This window comes from Myotis nattereri, assembly GCF_964212035.1.
Source record: "Myotis nattereri genome assembly, chromosome: 16".
Taxonomy (NCBI): Eukaryota; Metazoa; Chordata; class Mammalia; order Chiroptera; family Vespertilionidae; genus Myotis; species Myotis nattereri.
In genome coordinates, this window is record NC_138091.1 from 16,309,260 (window position 1) to 16,334,607 (window position 25,348).

Genomic DNA, 25,348 nt, shown 5'->3' on the forward strand with positions numbered 1-25,348 from the left:
GAAGCATCATCCATGCCGGGACTCTCTCCCTACCTTACTCCTTGGTTTTCTGTCTCTTTTTTCTTTCCTGAACGACTGAAATTATTTGATTCCTAGCAGAGGGGAGGCATATGTTTTCATTTAAAAATTTTTAAGGCTACATGACTGAGCCATGTAATTGCCAAGGCCAGTATGTATATACAGGTAAGAGGTGGAGCTTTATTTCTTGGTCTCTTCCTCCTTGGACAGAGTGTTGGTGATTTCCTCCTTCTTGCCTGGATCCGCTCTTCACGGCACTGGCGTGCTTCCTTGGTCTTAGACCTGCGGGCCTCAGCCTGGTCAGCCAGAACCTTCTTGCTAGTCTTGTCGGCCTTCAGCTTGTGGATATGACCCATAAGAATCCGCTTGTTTTTGTTTTTTTAAATATATTTTATTGATTTTTTACAGAGAGGAAGGGAGAGGGATAAAGAGTTAGAAACATCAATGAGAGAAACATCAATCAGCTGCCTCCTGCACACCCTACTGGGGATGTGCCGGCAACCAAGGTACATGCCCTTGACCGGAATCGAACCGGGGACCCTTCAGTTAGCAGGCCGACGCTCTATCCACTGAGCCAAACCGGTCAGGGCAAACCCGCTTGTTTCTTCACATGTTACTCTTCACTTTCAGGTACGGGCTGTGATACATGTGGCGGTCAATCTTAGATGCACCGTATCTTCTCAGTAGCCTGCAAAGGATTCTCATCCCCCTCATCCAGGTTACTTTCTCAGGCATCTGAGCATTGGCTGTACCCTTTCACGTACCTATGCCCATATGCCTGCCCTTCCTGTGGGCCAAGGTGTTTTTCTGGCATCGAGCCCGGGAATGGACAGTCACAGGTTTCCGGATGCTCAGCCCATCTTTGGCCAGCTTCCGAATCTGCTGAAGGAGTTGGCATTGGCGATTTCATTGGTCTCATTGGGATCCAGCCAGATTTGCCACAGCGGAGGACACTGGAGGAGAGCCACTCTGAAGCCTGAGCATACCCATGGCGTGGCTGCAAGGGGGAAGGAAAGAAGGCATGTATTTTTAATTGCCATATTCTTGCTCTTTATAATAATAATAATAATAATAATAGAAAAAACTTACTGAGCAATTTACATGATCTTCACACACACACACACATACACACACACACACACACAACCTATTTTACTAATGCAGAAGCTAAGGCTCATTGCAATGTCTTGCTCCTTAGTTTTGTACCTCAAACACAGCACTTTCTACCTATGCACATTTTTAAACCCTCGTAATACATAAATGGCATAGGATGGCACAGTGGAAAGCGTTTAATCAATAAGAATTTAATAGTCTACTTACATAGATAAGGTCAGAATTAAGGGAATCAGCAAAGTACAGTGGGGCACCCCTAGCAGAAAGTGGTTACCACCTGTAGGCTTAAGGCACAAAGAGAGAATGGTGTTTTCAGCTGAAAGAGATGTGGAGCCATGAAAGAAGGGCATCCAACAGGACAAATGAAGCCATTGCCACAAGTACACTGTTGAGGGATAAAAGGAATAAACACTGGGTTCTCTCCCCTTCTGACCTTGTTTCTCTGTACAAACTCTTGTTTCCTACCAGCCAAAGCCTGAGGGCAAGGAAGCTGGAGTGGTCACCAGGTCAAGCACAACATCCAGCCCAATGGTCTTTTTAATGAGTCGAGCAACACAGAAATGTTCAGAGGAAAGAGTGAAAGTCTTTATCCTCATCTCTCTCTTTTTTTTTTAAATATATTTTATTGATTTTTTACAGAGAGGAAGGGAGAGAGACAGAGAGCTAGAAACATCGATGAGAGAGAAACATCGATCAGCTGCCTCCTGCACATCTCCCACCGGGGATGTGCCCGCAACCCAGGTACACGCCCTTGACCGGAATCGAACCTAGGACCCTTCAGTCCGCAGGCCGATGCTCCATCCACTGAGCCAAACCGGTTTTGGCTATCCTCATCTCTTCACCCCATTTCAGTCCTCTCTCCAGGACAGGGCCAAGACTAAAGGCAAGTGAGGCACCTTGGGTGCAAAACTTAATAAATTGTAGGTGTCTCCCCCTCATTCCAGACCTGCTGCTGGTGTGAGTTATTACCTGTTTGGTGAGTAAGATTCCAGGCTGTTGAAATAGTACTCTCTGGCTCCCTCTGACGGAGGCCACACGTTCATCCTTGGCATCTGCTCACTCCTGGGTTTCTTTCACTCCAGGTATTTCCTGACTCCATCTCTTGCCTGACTTCCAGCTCCTTCGGAGGCTCTAGTTTGCTCAGCCCTCTGTCTGTCTGGTTCTGACTTCTCCACATTTTAGCACTCCCAGTGCACCATGCCATTTCAGCTTTCACTTCCATATAGTGACTTCCAGATTCATCCATTTGGCCCTGATCCTTCCTCTGACTTTGGTCCCATATCTCCAGCTGTCCTTTGGACAAGCAGAGCCTGTTAAAAATCACCAGGTCTGAGACAGTTCCCAATCCTCCCACTTCCCTCCCTCTGTGACAAACTAACTAGTCTTCTCCATGCTTCCCTAACACCTTCCCACCACCACTTTCCTGTAAGACACTTATTAAACCAAGCCTTATTTATTCAGCAGCCTCTTGTTCTCTTGTGCCCCTCTCATTTGGTCCTGCATGCTGCCACCAGATTAAGCTCCTAACCTGACTTTTAAATCACACCAATGGAGGTGTCTAGTACCACTCTCTCTGATCGCTATAGCCTACCGTAAACTGAACTCCATCTTCTATAAACTACCAAAAGTAAATCCCAGGATATAGGGCACATCTTCATAGATTTAACAAGAAGGGGAGTCTTCCAAAGTTGAGAAATGCTAAAAGCAAAAGGAATAATTTAATTTGGGAGTTTAAGTAGGCTTTGACTAATATTCTAACAAGAGGGTCAGTGCAGCTAGAGTGGAGTTAGAAGAGCTTTCAGCTTCTTCCGGGGGCGGGGGGGGGGGAGGTGTTGTTGTTCTGGAGGAAAGGCAAAGAACACAAACCTGACATGATGATGGAACATAATTGCAAACAAAGATTCGCTTTATAAAGAACTTGACATCAGAGTGCATAACTAGTTCATGCAGTAAGCAGTAGAAATGAAAAAGAGTGAAGATGGGAAATACATAAAATGATTCACTTTAACCAAGCTGCTAAAATTATTATTATGACGTTTGAGGCCTGAGGAAAGATTCTATTCTTGTTCTACCTAGCCTGTGAACCCCTGGAACTTTCCAGTCCTGGATATATCTGGACACACACCAGACCTCCAGGTAACCCTCTGACTACCCCACTGAAGGACTCACATATCCAGACCAGCTAACATCCGTTCTCTAGACCTCTGGATATGACCAGACCTCCTGGCACCCATCTTCCAGACCACCTGACATCTGACTGATAACCATCCTGACAACCCTAGGGTTTAAAATGCAAAACTGATAATTCTCAGGAATGTTCTTTTTACTGTAAAAACTCTTAACCTTTTTTCTTCTTCTTTGGAACACTTCTAAGTTTTTGCCTAATTGTGTTTACAGTTTGCAAACACTGAGGTCCTTGAATAAATCTTTGTCATTTACTTATAAAGCCTCCTGACTTTTTGAGTACGTTTGACAGAGATCTTGCATCAAAAGTGAAGCTGAATTAAGGGACACCATAATTTGTAGAGTTACAGTCTTTATTTTCCTATTACATGACTAGAGGATTTGTATTGTCTACAGTGTTTATACTTACTATCTCATAATCAATGTTTATTCTATCCTGTTCCAAAAATGTTTCGAAGCAACTATAAGTGCACAATGGCCTTAAATGCCCCTCTCTCACTTTACCTCTTTTTTAAAAATTGATTTCAGAGAGGAAAGAAGAGGGGGAGAGAGGTAGAAACATTAATGATGAGGGAGAATCATCTATCAGCTGCCTCCTGCACACTCCCTACTGCGGATCGAGCCCGAAATCCAGGGATGTGCCCAACCAGAACTCCTGGTGCATAGGTCCACCCTCAACCACTGAATCACCCCAGCTGGGCTATTTTAAACAAATTTTAGCAAATAGGCCATGTGCTAAAAAAAACACCGGTAATTTCACCGACAAAAATAAATATTACAAGTCTACAAATATAGTCTACATATTTAAATCCAAAACTCGCTGCTTCTAAACAATGTTCAGGAATGATTAGCATGTGAATATAGCACATCAGGCACAGTGACTGGTTCTGCTGTCACCTGAGATGACTTTCTGTAGCAGTTTTTATTTATTTTATTGATTTTTAGAGAGGAAGGGAGAGGGCTAGAGAGATAGAAACATTGATGAGAGAGGAGCATTGATCAGCTGCCTCCTGCACATCCCCACTGGGGATGAAGCCCGCAACCCAGGCTTGTGCCCTGACTGGGAATTGAACCAGTGAACTGTTGGTTCAGGGGTCCACGCTCAACTACGGATCCGCCCCAGCTGGGCTCTGCAGCAGTTGTAACCGCTGTGGCCTGTCGGTCCTTGTTCCCAAGTGCGTTAAGCCACGCCCCAACCATGTGCATTTGTTTACTCTCAGTGAAGAGTGAATGCTCGCATTCACTAGATCTATTCAGTATACATTTAAAATTACAGTAATACATATAGAAATTTTTTTCTGTGAAATTAAACTTTTCATACAGACTTAATTTTAATTACACAAATGTGTCAACGTAAGTAAAAACAGGTAACTAGCTAATTTAGTTAACATACGCATTCAGAAAACCTATTTCATTATATAACGGACTCTGGGCTTTAAGGGACGCCCCCCCCCGCCCCCCCCGACCCTCCCGACCCCCCCTCCCTTGAATTAGTCCATTACGGCGAGGTTTTGCTGTACTCTGGCTGCGTTGAGGAGGAAACACTTCTCTCTGCTTGGTACAAAGACCAGGGAAACCTACAGATGCTAAGAGTTACCGACCAGGTCGCTGCGTTTCAGGCCCCGAGCTCCCCTGCCCACCCCGGGAAGCCAGACGGGGTGAAACGGCGGGAGATTGGGCGCCCGAGGGCGGGGCAGAGGTGGGCGGGGCGTTGGTGGGCGCGGCGTTCGGTCGCTGGGTGGGGGAGGAGCCGAAGGTGCAACGGAGACCGCGCCCTCCGATGACGTCACGGGCCGGCTCTCCCGTGAGCACTCGCGCCGACGCCGGTTGGCTCAGCTCTCGGAGCAACGCCTGGGGCGTATCATGGCGGCTCGCCGCGCTCAGGCTGTTGGCTCCGTGAGTGCTGTTCCCCTACCCTCGTCCTTTTTTTCTTGTCTGCCCTGGTTTTTCTTTCTCTTCCTGTTGCCCCCACCTTGCCTCCCTGACTCCGCTGGCCGTGCCCAGCGAGGGGGAACCTGTGAGGCTGCCTGTCCTACCCCTCTCACTGGTTCTGCGAATGTATTTATTTATTCCTTCACGCCTGTGGCGCCGCTGTGATCCCTAAACACGTGTCGGTCCACTCTTTAGACTTCCAGCCCAGGAGCAGACTGGTGGCGAACTGTGCGCTGTGGGTGTCTTGGGGGAGACCCCTGACGCGGCGGTAACTGGTCATCAGGAAAAGCTTTTGAGACCCAAAGTGCGTGTAAAGAGTTCGCAAAGCAAAAAAAAAAAAAAAAAACTGAAGGAGGGTTCAAGGCGGAGGCAAAAACATGGTTAAAGGCAAGAGGTAGAGAAGGTGTCCTTGAAAAACAAGACGTTTCAGTTGCGTAGTGATGGAGGAATCAGAGCCGACAGGCTTGTAAGTCTTGCTAAGCAGCGACTCGAACCTGAGGCCAGTTGGGAGTTATTGAGGGTTTTAAGGAGAAAAAGGATTGGATGAGATTCGTGTTTTCACATCCTGAGGTAGCAGCGTGGAAAGTGGACTAGAGAGTACCAGTCAGAAGGCTGTGGTTGCCAGGCAACCAGAGAGGACGGTGATCCTGCCCGAGGCACTGACGTCGAGGGACCAGAGGTGAAGGCAGAGTGAAACGGGAAGCGGGATGAGGACATCCGGGTTGCAGGGTGGAACTGTGTGCTTGGGGGTGCTATTTGCAAGGTTAGTGAGCACTGGAAGAGGAGTGGATCTTGTGAAAAGTTCAGCGGTGAGCAGCTGTGGTGCCTGCAGGTTGGCCAGGTGGAGAGTCTGCCAGGCGCATGGATAGAACTAGAGCTTAAAGTAGAGGTTTAGGAACCATCCGCATCTATCCATGGCATCCGGTGGGTGAAGTCATTGAGAGGAAAATGTCCAGTGTTGTCAAACTTCAGCCTATATCACTATCAATCTGGGGAGCTTATTTAAAATACTGCCCCCCTCCCATTCTGACTCAGTAGATGAGGGCATCTACAAATCACATGCATTGTTAATGAAACTGATGACTCTGAGGTACCACTTTGAGAGAAACCGTAGCGTTCAATGTGCCAAGCTTTCAGAGAAGCAGGGGCTTAAAAAAAAGCAACCAAGAGAGGAAGACGCAAAAAGTCTGAGAGTCTGGGCTTTGATTATGCTGATGGGGAGCTCTGAATGAAGACCTGGTCCCGGTTTGACAACCCTGACCATGTATGAGAGTGGCTGAGGTGGAGTGAAGGTGAACGTCAATAGGAGGGCTGTCCACAAGGACACTGATGTCATCTAGAACTTGAAGACTGGTTTTTGCTAAAAATGAACTGAACCTGGAGGTTTGGCCAGAAAGCTAATCAAGGAGCATTGAGGGACAGGGATAGAGAACTGTAATGGCTTAGAATTCTCACTGAGGATCAAAAAGGATGAAGGTCCTTCCCGTAAGTTTGTTGAACTCTGTCGGAATCCTATCCTCCTATACAATAAAAGGGTAATATGCAAATTGACCCTAAGGGCGGAATACTGGGAACCACTGGGAATGACCGGTTGCTATGACATGTACTGACCACCAGAGGGCAGACACTCAACACAGGAGCTGCCTCCTGGTGGTCAGTGCTCTTCCACAGGGGGCGCTCCGCTCCGAAGCTGGCTCATGGCTGGCCAGCGCAGCTGCAGCAGGCCTAAGCCATCAGTTGTACATCCCCTGAGGGCTTCCAGGCTGCCAGAGGGATGTCTGATTGCCAGCTTAGGCCGCATTCCCTGGGGAGCGATCCCCCGGGGAGCGGGCCTAAGCTGGCAGGTAGACATCCCCCAAGGGCTCCTGGACTGCGAGAGGGTGCAGGCCCGGCTGAGGGACCCTCCCCGCCCCCGAGTGCACGAATTTTCATGCACCAGTCCTGTAGTTATAAAATAAAGCTGCCTAGCACTGGGAATAGGCCAAGCTGGACCCATGCCCTAGAATTATCTACATATAGAGAGAACTGTGTTCAGAATCTGTGACAAGTATATAAAAGTAGTTCATGTCCTCCTTAGGAAGCCCACATCTTAGATGAAAAGATAGTACAAGAAACAAATGCAATGGGGTTGTATTATATATGTGTTTAGCTTATGGGAATTCAAAAGTATAGATGACTAAACAATGGAATAATAAAACATTGTACTCATGTCCTTTTTTATGTACTGTTCATTATTAGGCACATTTTCATTTATATTACTATAAAGTACTATGTCCTATTTTTTTTTTTTTTTTTGGTACTCCTCACCTGAGGATATTTTTCCATTGATATTTTAGAGAGAGTGGAAGGGGAGAAGGAGAGGGAGAGACAGAGAGCAAGAAGCATAGATGTGAGAGAGAGACATCGATTGTTTGCCTCTTGCATGCGCCCGGTTACGTGCCCTTGACCTGAATCAAACCCAGGACCCTTCAGTCCGAGGCCTGATACTCTATCCACTGAGCCAAACAGGCTAGGACCTATGTCCTATTCTTTATGAGCAATTTAAAGGATTATTTTCAAGGGTGATTTTGAACAATCTTTTTTTCAACCTGCTGGCTTTATAGCTAGACTCTATATAAGATGGGACCCACTATCTTTATTGATCATTGCTCTTAATAAAGGTATGTGCAAGATGCTGTGGGAGCCCTAAGGCGGGAGCAGCATTCTGCCTGGGATGGTTCACAGAGGAATATAGGTTCCAGTTGAGCACTTTAAGGATTGGTGTGGGTTTGTTAGAGAAAGATGCAAGACCAGAGCTGGATGGCCGGCTGTCTGAGTTGATTGTATAGCTGGACTAAAAGACTTCTAAGCTCTCAACTCCTTTACATTTCCTCTTCATTTACATGCCCTCTTGATTTTTTTTTTTTTCTGTTCCTTTATTCTTCCCCAAATTTCTTCGTGGGCAGGATTGTCATGAAGTTGTTTTAACTAGATTCACTTTTCTCAGGAGAAAACCTGGCTTGAGGCTGCCCAGGCCTTCATCCAAGAGACCCTGTGTCCAGCTGGCAAGGAGCCTACTGTCCAGTTCACTCAGTTGGTAATTGACTGTGTGAAGACTACCTGGTTGTCCCAGGGAAGGCACCAGGGTTTTACACTGCCCCTCAGCTACAGGTAAGGAAAGTTGGGGTTCAGGGGGAAGTTCGATTTGGAGTTGAAAAGGAAGGACCAGAGAAAAGTGAGGGGAAACTTGGTAAGGCGAGGGAAAGGAGGAAACACACCCCCTTCTGCCAGACACTTCCATTCTTCATCAAGCTGCTTTGCTTTTCCCATAGTTCTCCAAAGTAGGCGTAAGTTAACTTTAGAGAAGAAAAGAAAGGGAGAGGTCGAGGAGAAGCCTGAAAGAAGGTTTGGAGAAAGAACTCTCAAAGTGGGGAGGAAAGCTGATACTATTTTATTTTGTGTGTTAGGAAACTAAGATTCACCAAGTGCAGATGGTTGTGTTTAAGAACTAAGTGTAAAAGGTATTTTGTTATTGTTTTGCTTAGTACCATTTCCTAAACTGTTCTAGGAAATATTAATAAAATAACACAAGCCGAAACCGGTTTGGCTCAGTGGATAGAGCGTCGGCCTGCGGACTGAAGGGTCCCAGGTTCGATTCCGGTCAAGGGCATGTGCCTGGGTTGTGGGCACATCCCCAGTGGGAGATGTGCAGGAGGCAGCTGATCGATGTTTCTCTCTCATCGATGTTTCTAACTCTCTATCTCTCTCCCTTCCTCTCTGTAAAAAATCAATAAAATATATTTTAAATAAAATAAAATAACACAAGAAAAGGGCTCTGTGGCTAAATAAGCTTGAGAGACATTGGATATGATAAACTATTCTAAGAGAGTCATAACACTCATTAACATATTGGAGGCTTTGCAATATCCTGCAAAAAGAAACCTCATAGAAGTATATACTATTTTGAAAATAAAGTATATTATTCATGTGAATATTTTTTATATATTTTCTATATATGCAGTTACCCCTAATCAATATACAGTGGAGTTTTGCATACCTTTAGACTTTATATAAATTGTATACACACACACACACACACACACACACACATACATATATATATATATCTTTTGCAATTTGCTTTTAGTACTTGACATTACGCTTCTGAGTTTTATTCATATCGATAGCTCTAACTCATTTATTTTAGCTACTTTTATGGTAATATGTGAGCATACATATCACTGTATATTTATCTTTTAAAAAATAAAAAAGGTAGAAATCTGTTCTGCTTTGTTTAATTTGTCATTTACCAAACTTATTTGAGAGCAGGAGATGTTTCCCCTGACACTCCCTTAACCTGCATGTAATTTGGGCAACACTTCAGTCAGCTTGGCAATCTGTCTCAGTCAGTGAAGGCTGGGATCTTTGGTGAGAAGACAATGTAATTGTACTCCGTGTTATCTAAAATACCATTTTCAAAATTCTGTGTAATTTCTCACCCATGGACTTCATTATACACCAGTGGAAAATAACAAGTGTTGGGGAAGATATGGAGAAAAGGGAACCCTTGTACACTCTTGGTGGGAATGTAAATTAGTGCAGCCACTATGGAAACACTATAGTGATTTCTCAAAAAACTAGAGTAAAACTCCCATATGATCCAGCAATTCCTCTTCTGAGTATTTACCTGAAAAATATGAAAACACTTATATATAAAGATATATTTACCCTATGTTCATTGCAGCATTATTTACAATAATTAAGTCATGGAAACGCCCTAGCCAGTTTCGCTCAGTGGATAGAGTTGTGGACTGAAGGGTCCTGGGTTAGATTCTGGTCAAGGGCACATGCCCAGGTTGGGGGCTCCATCCCCATTTGGGGGCATGCAGGAGGCAGCCAATCAATGATTTTCTCTCATCATTGATGTTTCTCTCTCTCTCTCCCTTCCTCTCTGAAATCAATAAAAATATTAAAAATAAATAAATAAATAAAATGATCATGACCTTCTAAGTATTTGGAACATCTGAAAAACTAAAAAAAAAAAAAAAAGAAAGAAAGACATGGAAGCAACCTAAGTGTCCACTGATGGATGATTAGATAAAGAAGATATGGTACATATACATACATACACAGTGGAATACAATTCAGCCATAAAAAAGATTAAATATTGCCATTTGCAATAACATGAATAGATCTTGAAAGTATTATGCTAAGTGAAATAAGTCAGACAGAAAAGGACAAAACTGATGATTTCACTCATGTAGAATATAAAACAAAAAGTAACAAGTAAAAACTCAAAGACAACAGAATGGTAATTACCAGAGGAGAAACAGGGTGCAGGGAGGGTGAAATGGGTAAAGGGCTCATATATGGTATTGGAAGGAAATTAGACTTCGTGTGGAAAGCCCTTCATATGAGTACACAGATCTTGACTTAAAATCTTGTACACCTGAAAATTTTATGTTACCCCAATAAATGTAATTTAAAAATATTAACATCAACAAGGATGGGGGGAAATTTTCTAAACTGGAATACTAAGAGAAATATCTGTATTAAAATGTTATTCAGCCCTAGTTGGTTTGCCTTAGTGGATGGAGTGTTGGCCTGCAGACTAAAGGGTCCTGGGTTTGATTCCAGTCAAGAGCACATGCCTGGGTTGCAGGCTCGATCCCCAGTAGGGGGTGTGCAGGAGGCAGCTGATCGATGATTCTCATCATTGATGTTTCTAGCCCTCTCTTCCTCTCCCTCTGTGAAATCAATAAAAATATACTAAAAAAATAAAAATATAATATTATTCATAGCCCTGACTGAGTGGCTCAGTTGGTTAGCATCATCCCAATATGCCAAGGTTGCAGGTTCGATCTTTGGTTAGGGCACACCAAAGAAGAAGCAACCAATAAATAAATAGAATAACAAATTGATTTTTTTTCTCTCTCCCTTCCTCTCTCAAATCAATAAATGTTATTCATAACTACACAGAAAAGGAAAATATATACTTCAACTGGTTGCTTCAGAATAAAGACAAGAAGGATCGCAAATCAAATAAATAAACCAGTTGGTAACTAAAATTGCTGGTCCACCAGAATGTAAATCAGCACCCTACTGCCTTCATTGTAAAAGTGTTGCCTGCAAAAAAGAGCTGAACTAAACAGTGAGCTTATTGACATTGTGGTTAACCAAGTACTTAAGGCTCAATTTTTAAAACCTTAAAATTTGCCATATTTGATTCAGCTCTTTTTTATAAGAAGTAAAATGTTACAAAGTGAGTGAAGTCCCCTAAGTGCTCTATCCTGATCCAGTTCTCCCCTATCCCTTCTCCTTAAGCAATCTCTCTCCCTCTCTCCCTTCATCTTTTCCCCCTTCAATCAATTGAACGTTTCCCTTAGTCCATTTTCCCCATTGACCTTTCCTTGGGATATGGGGAGATTTGTCGGGGTTGAGTGTAACTTCCTAGGTTTGGACACAACTTTGCTCCCTTCCTCCTGCAGCTTTGTCTCAGTACAGGACCTCAGGAGCCACCAGCACCTTCCCTGCTGCAGCCACCTGACATGGAGCAGTACTGCATATCAGGCCTGGGCCCAAGAGGCTGGACTCGGTGGGACCGCCCTCCCCCGAGAGCGGCTGTTACTTGTGGGGACACTAACAGACTTACCGGCGGACTTGGAACAAGAGTGCAGAAATGGAAGCCTCTATGTGAAAGATAACACTGGTGTCCTGGGCTGTGAGGTGAGTAGCAAGGGGGATGCCAGATGCCTCAGATCCTAACAAGAATGGTGTCTAGGGAGTGAGGCAATTAAGTGTTGGGAACAAAGGTGGAAGCAGGTAAAAGGGATGCTGATTAACCCTTGATGTTGGTCTTTCCTAGCTCATAGATCTGGACCTTTCTTGGTTGGGCCATCTCTTCCTGTTCCCCAGTTGGAGTTACCTTCCTCCTGCCAAGTGGAATGCCTCAGGAGAAGGGCACTTGGAGCTCTGGGGTGTCCCTGTGCCAGTGGTGCCCTTGACCATCAGCCCTGGCCCTCCGACCCCTATTCCTGTTCTCTACCCGGAGGCTGCTTCCCGCCTCCTCAGGCACAGGTAATTCTTCGCTCTCCAGGGGAGGAGGGAGCACTATGAAACCGGGAGGAGGATGGTGAGTCAGTGCAAAGAAGGAGAGAAAGGTATTGAGAGTAAGATTGATGAGATGCTCCAAATAAAGGGAATAATATGGCCTCTTTGGAATACCCATGGGAAAATGGAAATTATTTTTTTTCAAAACAACAAACTTCTGGTTATTAACAAAACTATAGACACAGCAATGTTTCTCGGTGGGACAAGGAGCTTCTCTGGGTCCATTGTGGTGTCGCATGTACCGTTCTGGCACCCAAATTGGCTGCACTGCTCCTTCTGGAAAGACACAAACACAACCTCTTCTCCCCCTTTTTGTTTTAGTAATTGCATTTTAAGAGTTTGATTGGCTACTAACTCCTGAAGTGTCTTCCCCAGCCTGCCTAGCCTCATACAGAGACCACTGGAATAGAGACAGAGATGCCACTCTTGTTCTTGCTTGTTTAGAAGGCGACTTGAGAGGCTTATGAGTAATAGTCAGCTTCCCGAAGGCTTGTCTTAGACCCCCATCATCCCAGTCCTGCCTGCGTTGTTCCCTCTCTGCCTCCTCCTCCAACTCTCCTTTTTTGGGTGGAAGCACCTTATCCAGAGGGCTTTCCCCCATAGGAATGGTAGCCCCAGGGACTGGAGGCGGTAATGGAGGTGCCGAAGGTATAAGTGGAATCGGCAGCCTCTGGTCACTTTCTCCTATTTGTCCTACATCTCCTGCCTCATTCTTCCATCCCCCCTCGGGAAGGGGCTCCAAGTGGTCCCGAATCCTGGACCACAAACTGAAGACAGAGCTAGGAATCTTCTCTGGGCCTTCGGCTATATAGCAATCTTTAAGTTGTTTCCCTTCCTTTCCCCATATTTCTATGTTTACCTCTCCGTCCTCAGGAAACCAAGGGCAAATCTTATTTACAACATTTAACAACTCAAGGAGCTGTTGCTGTTTTACGGAACAGCCTCATGCTCTGAGCATGGCTTTAAGCATAGATATATATATACATTTTTATCCTGTGATCCTGTATTTCCCATATTTTACACCGAGCTAATATTACCACACTTTGGCTCCCTACCTCTTTGTTTTTTGGCCTTATCTCACTTTTGCTCTTTAAGCTTACTTTCTTTTCTTTTCTTTTCTTTTTTCTTTTGAGCTTACCTTTTGCGCGCGCCTTTGGAGCCTCCTTTCACCTGACCACCTTTTTTAAATTCCCCCGAACTCAGGCCTGTTCGGACGCCATTTGTGTCTCGCCATTTGTTACGGCCAAACGGGCCTGCTCAGACGTCACTTCTTACGGCCAAAACTCAGGCCCTGGTCCCAGAACTCAGTCCCTGGTTGGGCGCCATTTGTGCTCCCGAGTGGGGGCGGTGAAAGGATTAAGGAAAGACAGGCAAGAGAATAATAGCTGGATCTCGGTGGGACGCTGCCAAGATGGAAATTTTTAATCATAATTGGATTATTCTTTACAGGGAAGGGGAGGAATTTGCAGGGGAAAAGAAGAGAAATAATGACTTCTTCCTTTCTTCTTTCTCCCTTCTTTAGAAGCAAGCTCAGAGTTATACAGCCAAACCTGGCTGGGAAGCTGGTTCGATTGAGTGCTCTGGTGAAAAGTAAAAAGAAAGCTTACTTCATTGCATCTCTTGGTGAATTATCCCCAGCTGGCAGCCAAGCTGGCAGCCATGTATCCATCATTGTGCAGGTGAGGATTAGAGTCAATTCAAGCTGTTTACTTTTACTAGTATTTTCCTACTTTGATATTTCTCATTTTTCTATGCAACTGCCAAGAACATTCCTTTTTCATCCTGGCCAGTGTTTTCATTGCATAGCTTGTTCTAAGTTCTGAACATTTCTATGTTGTTGCCTCTTATTGAATTATTCTTCTCTCTCTCTCCACTTCAAGATGCCCTTCAAGTTCCTCTTCTTTCACTTGGCCTTTCTAATCATTCCAACCCATCCTTAGTCAATGTGTATTCTTTGTGCCTCTTGATCATACATGGCTCCATATTATTACTTGGGTTTGTGTCTGTGGTTTGAAATATGTTGGAGAAAAGGAAACAGTCTATTATAGTTCCCATAACATCTATCCTAATACTGGATACATACGTACCCAGTGCGTATCGACTAAAGAAATAGAAATTGTTTATACGTTATAGGGTGAGAGAGGGGAAATGCAAAAAGGATATAAGTTTCTGAATGGAATATTTATGTATTTGGAAGGAAGTTTTAGGGATGGTTTGTATCTTGGGGGAGGGATTTGGCATCTCCTAAGAGAGAAAAGAGATCCTAAAAGTTCTATGGCTTAAGATTTAATTGGCAAACAAAGAAGATGAGGCAAGGAAAGCTCCTAAGGGCAGGTCTTTGAGGTTAAATTATGATGGAAAGGGACAGAAGGATAGCTTGTGAGAAGCATCTCGTGTCCCATGTTGCCTGCCTCTGCACAAGCCAGGTCCCCGCCCAGCTGGTTTGGCACCGAGCCCTTTGGCCTGGCAGGGCCTACGTGCTGACAGAGCTGCGCGCATCCAAGATTCATGGCCACCGTTACCGTGTTTGGACCACCAACCCCTCCTCTCATCTGTTGCCGCTGAAACCAGAATGCGTGCGAGAGCTGGACCTGGACCTGGAGTTGGGCAGAACTCTCTTGGAGGCCGACCCCAAGCCACTCCCCGGGACAAGCAACATCCAAGACAGGCAGGAGCAAAAGGGTCTTGCCCGGGACTCCAGGCTCCTGTCATATACGGTGAGCATAAGGGAGAGGTCCTAGAGCTTGAGGGGCAGGAAACTGGGTCTCCAAAGAGGAAGGGAATGGGGATGAACAGGCCCTTTGACCTCTTTGCAGGGAACGGTCACTGGCGTGCTGAATCAGCCCGCTGGCCTCTATGAGCTGGATGGGCAGCTGGGGCTCTGCCTTTCCTACCAGCCGTTCCATGGCCTCAGGCGGGTGGTGCGACCAGGAGTCTGTCTGGAGGTATGTGAGGGATCGGGCTGCTGACCAAAGAGGCTCCTCAGCAGCTGCTTCTGCCTTTCTAGGCTGGTCTTTTCTGTCCGCAGGGTGGGGACCTTTACAACAGAAATATAAAAACAATAAGGGTGTATTGGGGGGTGGGCATGTGCGTTTGTTAAGAATGATTTGGATGAGAGCTCAGATCAGAAAGTAGAGGCCGGGGCAAAAGGAGGAGGGCTTGGGACCAGCGCATCTCCTTCACAGAAGGGCATCTAACTGGAGGAGGAGATGTGGGAGCTGAAGCGCAGGTGTAGCGAGGGCCAGATGAGGTCAGGCAGCCTGCTGAGCAGGGAAGCCATGCCAGCCGGGAGCCCCCTGGCCCACAGAAGGGCTGAGTGGAGCTGATGAGAGATGAAGGCTTCCCCAGGGACGGTGGGTTGTGATGGAAGGCGAGGCGTGGGGGATGAGAGGAAATGACCTGTATGGGAGAAACTGGGACCCGGGCAGGGAAACTGCAGGCAGCTCTGCGTGGGGTCACTGGGCTCTGCTGCTTCACCTTTTCTGCTTGCCCCCAGCTCCAGGATGTTCACCTCCTCCAGTCAGTGGGCGGAGGGACAAGAAGGCCGGTGCTCGCCGCTTGTCTCCGCGGTGCTGTTCTACTTCGGGGCTTCTCTCGTCAGAAGCCTGAGACTCAGTCTTCCCTCCAAGCCTGGGGGGCCTCCCTGTATGAGCAGCTGGTATGGGAGCGTCAGTTAGGACTTCCCCTCTACCTGTGGGTTACCAAGGCCCTGGAGGAGCTGGCCTGCAAGTGAGGAGGATGAGGGTCTGGGCTGGGGTGGCACTGGGGGTAGGACGCCACCTCTGTGAGGGAAGCAGGATCCTGGGAGAGGCAGGGTCTTGGGGAAAGTGACTCAGCTCCTTTCCCAAGGCTGTGTCCCCACGTGCTGAGACACCACCAGTTCCTGCAGGGCTCCTGTCGCGGGAGCCCCAGCCTGGGACTGCAACTCCTGGCTCCTGCCCTGGACGCTCTGGCTCCACCGGGCATCCCCAGTCGGAACGCACACAAGGAGATCCTTGAAGAGCCACATTGCTGTCCACTCCAGAAGGTGTGAGGATGGGGAAACGGGCTGGCGGGGGCGTACACGGGATGCCTGATCCGATTTTTCTTCTCTCCTGACAGTACACGCGGCTGCAAACTCCTTGCTCCTTCCCCACTCTGGCCTCCCTGAAAGAGGAGGGGCAGTCCAGGGCCTGGACTTCCTTTGACCCTAAGACCCTCCTGCCTGTCCCAGAAGTTTCTCACCTGACCAGTTGCCAACTCAATCAGCGCCTGGCCTGGTCCTGGCTCTGCCTGCTGCCCGCCACCTTCCATCCAGCCCAGGTAAGTGGACTCCAGCAGGGCTCAGGGCACTTCCTCTCTGCCATTCTCACTACCACTGTCGTCATTTCTCATCATTATGACTGACTAGCCTTCTAACTAGATCACCCCTCCCTGCAGCAAGTAGAAAGAGTGAGGTAAAATGCAACTTGGATGACAAAACTCTCTGGCTTTAAATCCTTTTGTTGTTTTCCCCAGTGCACGTAAAATAAAACCCAAACTTCTTGTGTCTGCTGAGGTTCTCTAACTTTGATTTGAACACTTTCTCTCCTACTACCAAGTGTGTGAACGCATGTGTGTGTTTTTCACATCTGTCTTCCCCCTTCTAATATAAGTTCTTTGAGGTTAGAGACCATGCCTTTTTTACGTTGTAGCTAACCTTTAACAGTACCTCGCACATAATAGATGCTCACTATGTGCTTAATAAATACCTGATACCTTGGCTTTCATCTCCCTGCAGGTTTTACTTGGGGTTCTGGTGGCTTCATCTCATAAAGGTTGTCTGCAGCTTCGGGACCAAAGTGGTTCCCTCCCCTGCCTACTCCTGAATGAGCGCTCGCAGCCCGTCACCGACCCCCGGCTCCTAGGTTTGGAGGCCAGGAGTAGAGAGAGGGTCGTTGTGGAGTAGAGGGTCTCAGCACATGGGGTTTGAGAGGAAGCACCTGCTGGGATTTTCTAGAGATGCCGAAGTGGCAGACGTTCATTGCGTTTGGGGAGAAGTTTGGGAGAATGGTGTCAGCAAGTGGAGAAAAGGAGCAAGGGGCTCCCTAGCCAGACCTCCAATCCCTACCTCGAGCCTAACGCGCACACCAGGTGGCCACTCCCACTTCCCACCTTCTTCGTTTGGAGGAATAATGGTCTTAATGGACCCACTGAGATTTGTAGACAAGGAAAGCAAAGTGTTCTTAGATCTGGGAACAGGCAGGCGTTGTATGGATTTGTGAGAAAGGAGGTCGATGCCTTTCAGCCTCGGAGGCCAGGGGTGGGACGACATGCGGGTGGAATGGTTTCCCTTGGAGTGTCATCCCTCTGAGGTGGGGTCAGGCCAGGTCTAGATTGGGCAGCAAGACCGGCAGGATGGTCTGCTCTGCTTCCCACTCCACGGGTCTCTCTGTTGCCAGAACAGAAAGCTTCTTTCCTCAGGCTGCTTGGTGCGGGCAGAGCGCTTCCAGCTGGTCATCGAGAGGAATGTCAGGAGCAGCTTTCCTTCCTGGCAGGAGCTGAGCGCGGCAGGCTTCATCCAGGAGCAGCGGGCCAGGTTGGCTTCTGGGGTAGTGGCTACCCTCCAAGTCTGTAAGGGAAAGGGGAAGGGCCTGAAGCAGGGGTTGGATGCTGGGGCCACAACACCCAATGCCTGTCTCACTAAGAAACCTGTTCCTTTCGCCAACAGAGTCTATGTCCAGTTCTTTCTGGCTGATGCCCTGATCTGGCCTATGCCCAGGCCTCTCCTTCACTCAGCCACCTCCTCCACACCTCCTCAGGCAGAGCCTGCCCTCCCCGAGGGTCCCCACACAGAACAGAGCCGGCTGTTCTTGCTGTCCCACAAGGAGGCACTGATGAAGAGGAACTTTTGTGGTCCCCCAGGAGCCAGTCCAGAGGTGGCCAAGCCCACCCTCAGTTTCCACATATCAGGGAGCTGGCTCGGGGGTACCCAGAGGAAGGAGGGAACTGGTTGGGGCCCACCTGAGCACAGGGGAGATGAGAACAAGGATCAGAAGGTGAGCTGGGACTTCAAAGATCTAGGGCTTGACCTGTGTGCCCCTGGCTCCTGTCTGAAACCCAAGGACCCCCGCTGTCCTTCCTCACAGATTCTCCTCATCTTTATTGGCCCCTCAGTCCGCTGGTTCGAGTTCTTGCACCCTGGGCAAGTGTACCGACTCGTGGCTCCTGGCCCTCCCGTGAGTGCCCTACGTCATCAGACCCTCCCCCAGAAAGCTTTTTTCGGCTTGGGATCGGGAGAGGAAGTGCCAGTGCCTGGGCACTCTCTAGGTCTCCTAGCAATAAGGTAGATCTCGATCAAATCGAAAGATTGTCTATTTCTAAGTCACTTCCTTCATCAGGCTCCAGAGAGAAGTCAAAATTGGGTCATAGTATTTTGTGAACCTTCCTCAGGACCAGGGCACACTCGAGTCCATTGTCTTCCCATTTCCTGGCAGACACCAGCGTTGTTTGAGGAGGGCGGTTCATCCTGTATATCGCAGCGTCCTCTGGAGTTGGCCGGCTGTACATCCTGCCTCACTGTCCAGGATGCATGGACCCTGGAACTTGAGCGCTCCCAGGACATCCCAGATGTGCCGAGTACCAACAAGGCACTGCCTGAATCCTCGCTGACCGACCTACTCAGTGACAAGTAAATGTCTGCCAGCTTCTCCAGCTCATTGGCTGATCTCTGCTCCTCTGCCGTGGTTAGATACGGTGAATGGTCCGTTCTCTGCTACAGCGTGTTTCTTTCCTGTGATTTAGCTCCTACAGCAGTGGTTCTCAACCTCTGGCCCTTTAAATACAGTTCCTCATGTTGTGACCCAACCATAAAATTATTTTCGTTGCTACTTCATAACTGTAATGTTGCTACTGTTATGAATCGTAATGTAAATATCTGATATGCAGGATGGTCTTAGGCAACCCCTGTGAAAGGGTTGTTTGACCGCCAAAGGGGTCACGACCCACAGGTTGAGAACCGCTGTCCTACAGGAAGATGTCGGTGTAAGGTGGAAATTGTGTTTCATACCTGATTTCCCCCCAGCATGTTACTGTTTTGAAGTGATCATGAGCAGGCTTTCTCACAAGTCAGGAAAAGCCTTAGCAAGAAGAGGAAATGTAAGAAACAATAAAAAAAATTTAAGGACAAACGCTGAGAATCTATAGAGAAGAGCTTTACTTTAGTACAAGAAGTGCCTTATGGCCAAAACCGGTTTGGCTCAGTTGATAGAGCGTCGGCCTGCGGCCTGAGGGGTCCCAGGTTCGATTCCGGTCAAGGGCATGTACCTGGGTTGCGGGCACATCCCCAGTGGGAGATGTGCAGGAGGCAGCTGATCAATGTTTCTCTCCCATCGATGTTTCTAACTCTCTATCTCTCTCCCTTCCTCTCTGTAAAAAATCAGTAAAATATATTTAAAGAAAAAGAAAAAAAAAAAAGAAGTTATGGCTTCAGGAACAACTATACTTCCCTCATGTAAGCTTTTCGGGGTGGTTGCAAGTGCAAATGAAGAAGCTGCAGAGAGCCCGAGCCAGTTTGCCTCAGTGGATAGACTATCAGCCCATGGGTCCTGGGTTCGATTCCAGTCAAGAGTACATACCTTGGTTGCAGGATGTGTGCGGGAGGCAACCAGTTGATGTGTGTCTCTCACATCGATGTTTCTCTCTCTCCCATCTCTTCCCCTTCCTTCCACTCTGTCAGAAAATCAGTGGAGCCCACCTGGCTGCATGGCTGAGTGGTTGAATGTCAACCTTTGAACCAAGAGGTCACAATTTGACTTCCTGTTGGGGCACATGCCCAGGTTCCAGGCTCGATCTCCAGTGTGGGGTGTGCAGGAGGCAGCTGATCAATGATTCTCTCTCATCATCGATGTTTCTCTTTCTCTCTCCCTTCCTCTCTGAAATCAATAAAAAAAATTTTTTTTAAATCAATGGAAAAATACCCTTGGATAAGGATTAATAAAAATAAATTTAAAATAAGCTGCAGAGATATTTCTCCTGTATTAAACAAACGAACAAAACCCTACTGAATTGTAGGTGCAATTTTTATGAAACAGGTCTCTACTAGAAGTGAATTTTTTTCTTTAATATACTTTTTATTGATTTTAGAGAGGAAGGAAGAGGGAGAGAGAGAGAGAAGCATCAATGATGAGAGAGAATCATTGATTGGCTGCCTCCTGCAAGCCCCCCACTGGGGATAGAGCCCGCAACCCGGCATGTGCCCTTGATCAGAATTGAACCCAGGAACCTTCAGTCTGCAGGCTGATGCTCTATCCACTGACCCAAACCAGTTAGGGCCGAAGTGAATGTGTTTAAGGATCTATGATTTGAAGGAGGGGACAAGAGCCCCAGCATGTAAACTGTAGATAATGGACTGACTGAGATGGAAGCGGAGATTTAATTCTGCTGGTGTACTTCTTGGTAAGACCTCTGGTTACAAAGTTGTATAGGTTTTGAGTTACCTGCCACAACCTTATTTTTCCCATAAGCCCTGTTGTTTTTATTTTTATTACCCCACCCCCCACCCCCCACAAGCCCTGTTACTTTCAGTGTGTGGTTCAACACAGCATGAGAGTTTTCAGAACCTTATAGATGACTTTCTAGCAGAGACTCTGGCTACTTTTTCTGTCCCTGGACCTGACTCTCCATTCTCTGCTTTCTTAGGCCTCCATTCTCACTATATTTTTTTGACCCTTCAGCTTCACCGATTCCTTGGTGTCTTTCTCAGCTGAGATTCTATCACGGACTCTGTGTGAGCCACTTCCTGCTGCTATCTGGACAAAGCCAGGTAATGACACCTCCTTTGGGGGAAGGTATAAAATGGAGTGAGGGGACCTTGTGATCCAGACAGACACCACTGGCCCCTCCCCTTTCCTTCCGTAGGGAGCACTGAAGCCAAGAGAGGGTGTGTGAAGATAACTGTGGCTGTGGAATCTGCTGATTGTGAATTCCGCCCTCACTTGGACATATATATCGAAGGCCCACACTTGCCTCCCCCACTAGGACTCCTTCCAGGAGCCCGGGTCTACTTTAACCAGCTGGAGAAAAGAGTTTCCAGGTAAAGATCTACGTAGCTGTCTTTGCCTCCTCTCCCTACTGATGTGGTTTTCTTGAATGTTCACCGCTACCTAACTATGCTACAGCGACACCTCCTTTTCGATATTATGTTTGCTATGTTACTCTGGAATTTATGCCCTTTACCCTCACGAGATGTTCCAGACCAGTCCTTCCCTCATTCTTCCCTCCTTTAATAGAGCCTGGGCGAGGGTGCATTCCTCAGGGGAGTAGCCACACCTGTTCCCCGTTCCAACCTCAAACTGACTTCTTTCTCCTCCTCTTCTACTTGCAGATCCCACAATGTTTACTGTTGTTTCCAGTCATCCACTTATATGCAGGTCCTGAACTTCCCCCCGGAAACCACAGTCAGGTCAGTGCCCCAGGTCCTGATCCCCAAACTTCACAGCCTCACATCTGCATCCCACACATGTTCCTGGTTCTGGAATTTTTGCCATAACTACAATCATTTCCAAGCCTAGCAGAATGTGTTGAGTCAGAGTCCCAAATAAAAATGCCCAATACCTGTCATTTTACCCAGAAAGATTTGGTGTTCTGAGCTCTTAAAGGCTTTTCAGGCTAAAATGCAACTATCTTTTCTAGGCTAACATCTTGGTTGTTCAAGCCTGAGAAATAATTGATGATGATTTGAGATCAGAAATCAAAATGGGGACCATGGGGCTTCCAGGAGAGCATGGGTGTCACTATTATCTCCATCCCTAAGCCTGCTGAGTGCTCCCAGACAGACCCAGCCTTCAGAACCCCTTTGACTGTTTCTTGACACCCGTCTCTCTCGCCTTTAGTGTTCCTCTGCCCCACATCTACCTGGCTAGACTGCTGCAGGGTGGCCAGGCCCCATTCCAGGCCGTTGCCTCCTGCCATATCGTTTCTGTCTTCAGCCTTCAGCTCCTCTGGGTGTGTGCTCACTGTACCAGTGTCTCCATCCAGGTATGGGAGGGGCAGGCTGGGCTGGGTGCTTTGGTGCAGAGGGATGTGATGGGACCAAGAGGATGTTTCCAACCACTTTCTTCATCCCAGGGAAGGTGTACTCATCAGGGTTCCACTTGCCCCACTCAGACATCTGTAAGCCAGGCCAGCATCAGGTGAGAGTGCAAAGTGGGCATCTATCACCCCATTTATTTCCCTATTACATGGCTTTGCCTGTGTGCTGTCTCTGTGTTAACATAATTCTTGGCTTGTGGGAATTGCTTTGATAAATATTTTTGAATGAATAAGGGTAAGTGAGTTAAAGATGACACAGTGGAGAGGGAGGCATGTTGGGTTCAGGTGACTGGCCCTGGGTTTGCTCTGGGAGTTTCTGTTTCCACCCCAGGCTCCTGGTGGAGGATGGGACCGCTGAAGCTGTGGTGACCTGTCGGAACCATCATGTGGCAGCAGCACTAGGGCTGTGTCCTAGTGAGTGGACCTCCCTCCTAGAGCTTGTCAGAGGGCCAGGGAAAGTGGCCTTGCAGTTTATAGGGCCTGGAGCCCAACCTGAGGTGAGATGTGGCTGGGAGGTGGGGCTCAGATACCCAGGTTCCTGAGGGTTTAATAGAGAGTTTAGGAATTTTGAGTAGAGAGTTTAGGAATTTTGAGTTCTGATTAATCCTGAGCTTCCCTTTCTAGTCCTCAGCCAAGACTGATGAGCCCTTGACCCTCTTCCTCCGGACACTTTGTACCAGCCTCTCTGTCCTCCGCCCTATTGTACTTTCTTTTGAGCTTGAGCGGAAACCCTCCAAGATCATCCCTTTAGGTAAGGAAGTAAGGATGGGAGGGTGGGGTGTAGACAGATGGGTCCCAGGAGGAAGAGCGAGGAGGGGTTGATGGGGGATTTCTGAGGTTGGGGAGGAGAATGGTGGATGGGGAGTAACAACCGCATGCATAGGACATGCATTTTCCTCTTCCTGTTTCAGAACCTCCTAGGCTGCAGCAATTCCAGTGTGGGAAGCTCCCGCTCCTGACTCATGTGAACCCCAGGATCCAGTTGTCATGTCTGTCTATCCAGGAGCCTGAGCACTCCAGCTCCCTGGGGGCATTTGCTTCCTCCGGCACCGGAACTGCAACAACGGCCTGAAAGGTCTTCCTGCCCTGCTGGGACATTGAGGCCTGGGCCCCTGCTTCTCCCACTCGCCGTGGCCCTTACCTTCTTGGTGACTGAACTAGGACTCCGGATCCCTGTATTCACTAACTGCCACCCTACTGTAATTTCTCCTCCATGTTCTTTCCTGTGCCAGCCTGCCTTGGGGAGATAGGGGAAATAGGCAACTCATGGCACTGTTGATATTTCCTCTCTGGTTGGGCTAAAGCCACCTGCACTCATTGGCCCTTAGCACCTGGGTTCTGTCTTTGTGGCAGGGGCTAGAGGAACAAGACACTTGCCCCTTGTGGGGGTACTTGTGACAGGCCCCTTGGCCTGCAATAAAGCTCTAGTGATGTTTTACATTTGTGCTGTCTGTGAGCTCCCAGGTCTCCTGACCTGGCAGCTGCCCATTGTTCACCATCATTTCCATCCTTGTTTTCCACCAATGTCAAAATTGGTTTTAAGAGCTCTGGTCCAGCAGAAGAAATGATACCAAAAGTCAGACCCAAGGGGAGTACATTGGGGAATTGGAGGCAAGTTAGACAACATTTCTGATGGTGTCAGTCAGCAAGATTGGAAGAAGTCAGGTATGCAAGCCTAGAGTTGTTGGGAAGTACAAATGGGAATAAGAGGGTGGAATCGAGGGAGCGCCAACATTGGAAGAGTCATGTGAGGAACCTATCCTCTGGAACCTCAGTGAAGTGGTCAATGCTGTAGGTTTCCCATAGGTCAGGCCTAAGGCAAATTCTTGAACCACACCTTGAAACCAGTAGGAATTCCTAAGTCAGAACCCAGACTTAGAGGTTGCAGGATCAAATTAGTTGGGGATGCTTATACATTTGGCCCACATTCTCCCATTTCTTCCCTGAGAGCTGCTTACTCAATGAAGAAGAACCTGACCACACCTCTTAAAGTCATTCAGAGGGCATTTCTTTATGGTTTTTTAAAGATCACTTCCAATCAGCATTTGGGAAGCTTTTATATATATATATATATATATATATATATATATATATATATATATATATATATATATATATATATTTTTAGCATTTGGGAAGCTTTTAGAAAGCAAAGCTAGTTCTGCACAAAAGTTCCTTGTTTAATAATGTTGGCTACATTATTTACAGTTATAGATATGTAGATTCAAGGTCCCAAACTTACACTACTGGCCGGTTAGCTCAGTTGGTTAGAGCGTGGTGCTAATAACGCCAAGGTCGCGGGTTCGATCCCCGTACGGGCCAGCTTACTGGTTTTGTTTTTGTTTTTTTCTTCCCCCTTCTCATTTTGTTGCAAGGAAGTTCTTTCCCAGAACCAGTTGCTTTCTGACCGCAAACAACACAGGTCCCACTGCTCTTCAAAACTCGAATTGTAAGCGCACTTCAACCTTTGGAAGGGTGCTCCCTCAGCTAGGGTGCAGGGAGCGTTCCCCGGAGACTTCCGCCTCGTCTCTTCCCTGGGAGCGCGTTGTTGGAGGCGGGTGGGAGAAAGGGGACGATCGGGGACAAGGATTCCAGAAAGGCGGAGCCGAGAGCGAAGGGGTGGATCCTTATTTGACACCTGCTCTGGTGTTCGCTCTCGCCGGTCTCCTAGTCCTGGAACCATAAAATAGTGATGTTTGCTGGGCATAGGAACTAACAAAGGTTTCCGACATAAGGCAGTTATGCATGTGTAGTCGTGGCCGAGTGGTTAAGGCGATGGACTAGAAATCCATTGGGGTCTCCCCGCGCAGGTTCGAATCCTGCCGACTACGTGCTCTTTTTTCTTCCCCTGCCTCATCTCTCCTCCCAAATACACATTGCTGTTTCCCAAAGTCAAACTTTCGGTCTGAGTTTCAAAAATCCTCCCATTACATGAATCCTCGATTCTGGGAAGCTCCCCAAC

General features: G+C 47.3%; 1 protein-coding gene and 1 pseudogene across 2 annotated transcripts; one reads left to right on the forward strand and one right to left on the reverse strand.

Moving 5' to 3' along the window:
• Window positions 1–198: 198 nt before the first annotated feature.
• Window positions 199–1,008, reverse strand: LOC308532340 (large ribosomal subunit protein eL19-like; annotated as a pseudogene). Its single transcript has 2 exons — window positions 629–1,008; window positions 199–396 (listed from the first exon to the last, which is right to left on the reverse strand). The product of its transcript is annotated as a large ribosomal subunit protein eL19-like (transcript).
• A 10,635-nt stretch (window positions 1,009–11,643) lies between these two features.
• On the forward strand, window positions 11,644–23,823 carry CTC1 (CST telomere replication complex component 1; the record flags this gene model as incomplete). Its single annotated transcript, XM_081108911.1, has 21 exons — window positions 11,644–11,952; window positions 12,092–12,303; window positions 13,859–14,015; window positions 14,763–15,053; window positions 15,153–15,281; window positions 15,833–16,065; window positions 16,186–16,363; window positions 16,438–16,638; window positions 17,096–17,222; window positions 17,779–17,893; window positions 18,026–18,353; window positions 18,444–18,533; window positions 18,792–18,985; window positions 21,030–21,118; window positions 21,214–21,388; window positions 21,680–21,757; window positions 22,188–22,332; window positions 22,423–22,487; window positions 22,718–22,883; window positions 23,011–23,137; window positions 23,298–23,823. 21 exons carry the CDS (start codon window positions 11,644–11,646, stop codon window positions 23,456–23,458), a joined length of 3,570 nt encoding a protein of 1,189 aa, XP_080965037.1. The 3' UTR covers window positions 23,459–23,823.
• Window positions 23,824–25,348: the final 1,525 nt, after the last annotated feature.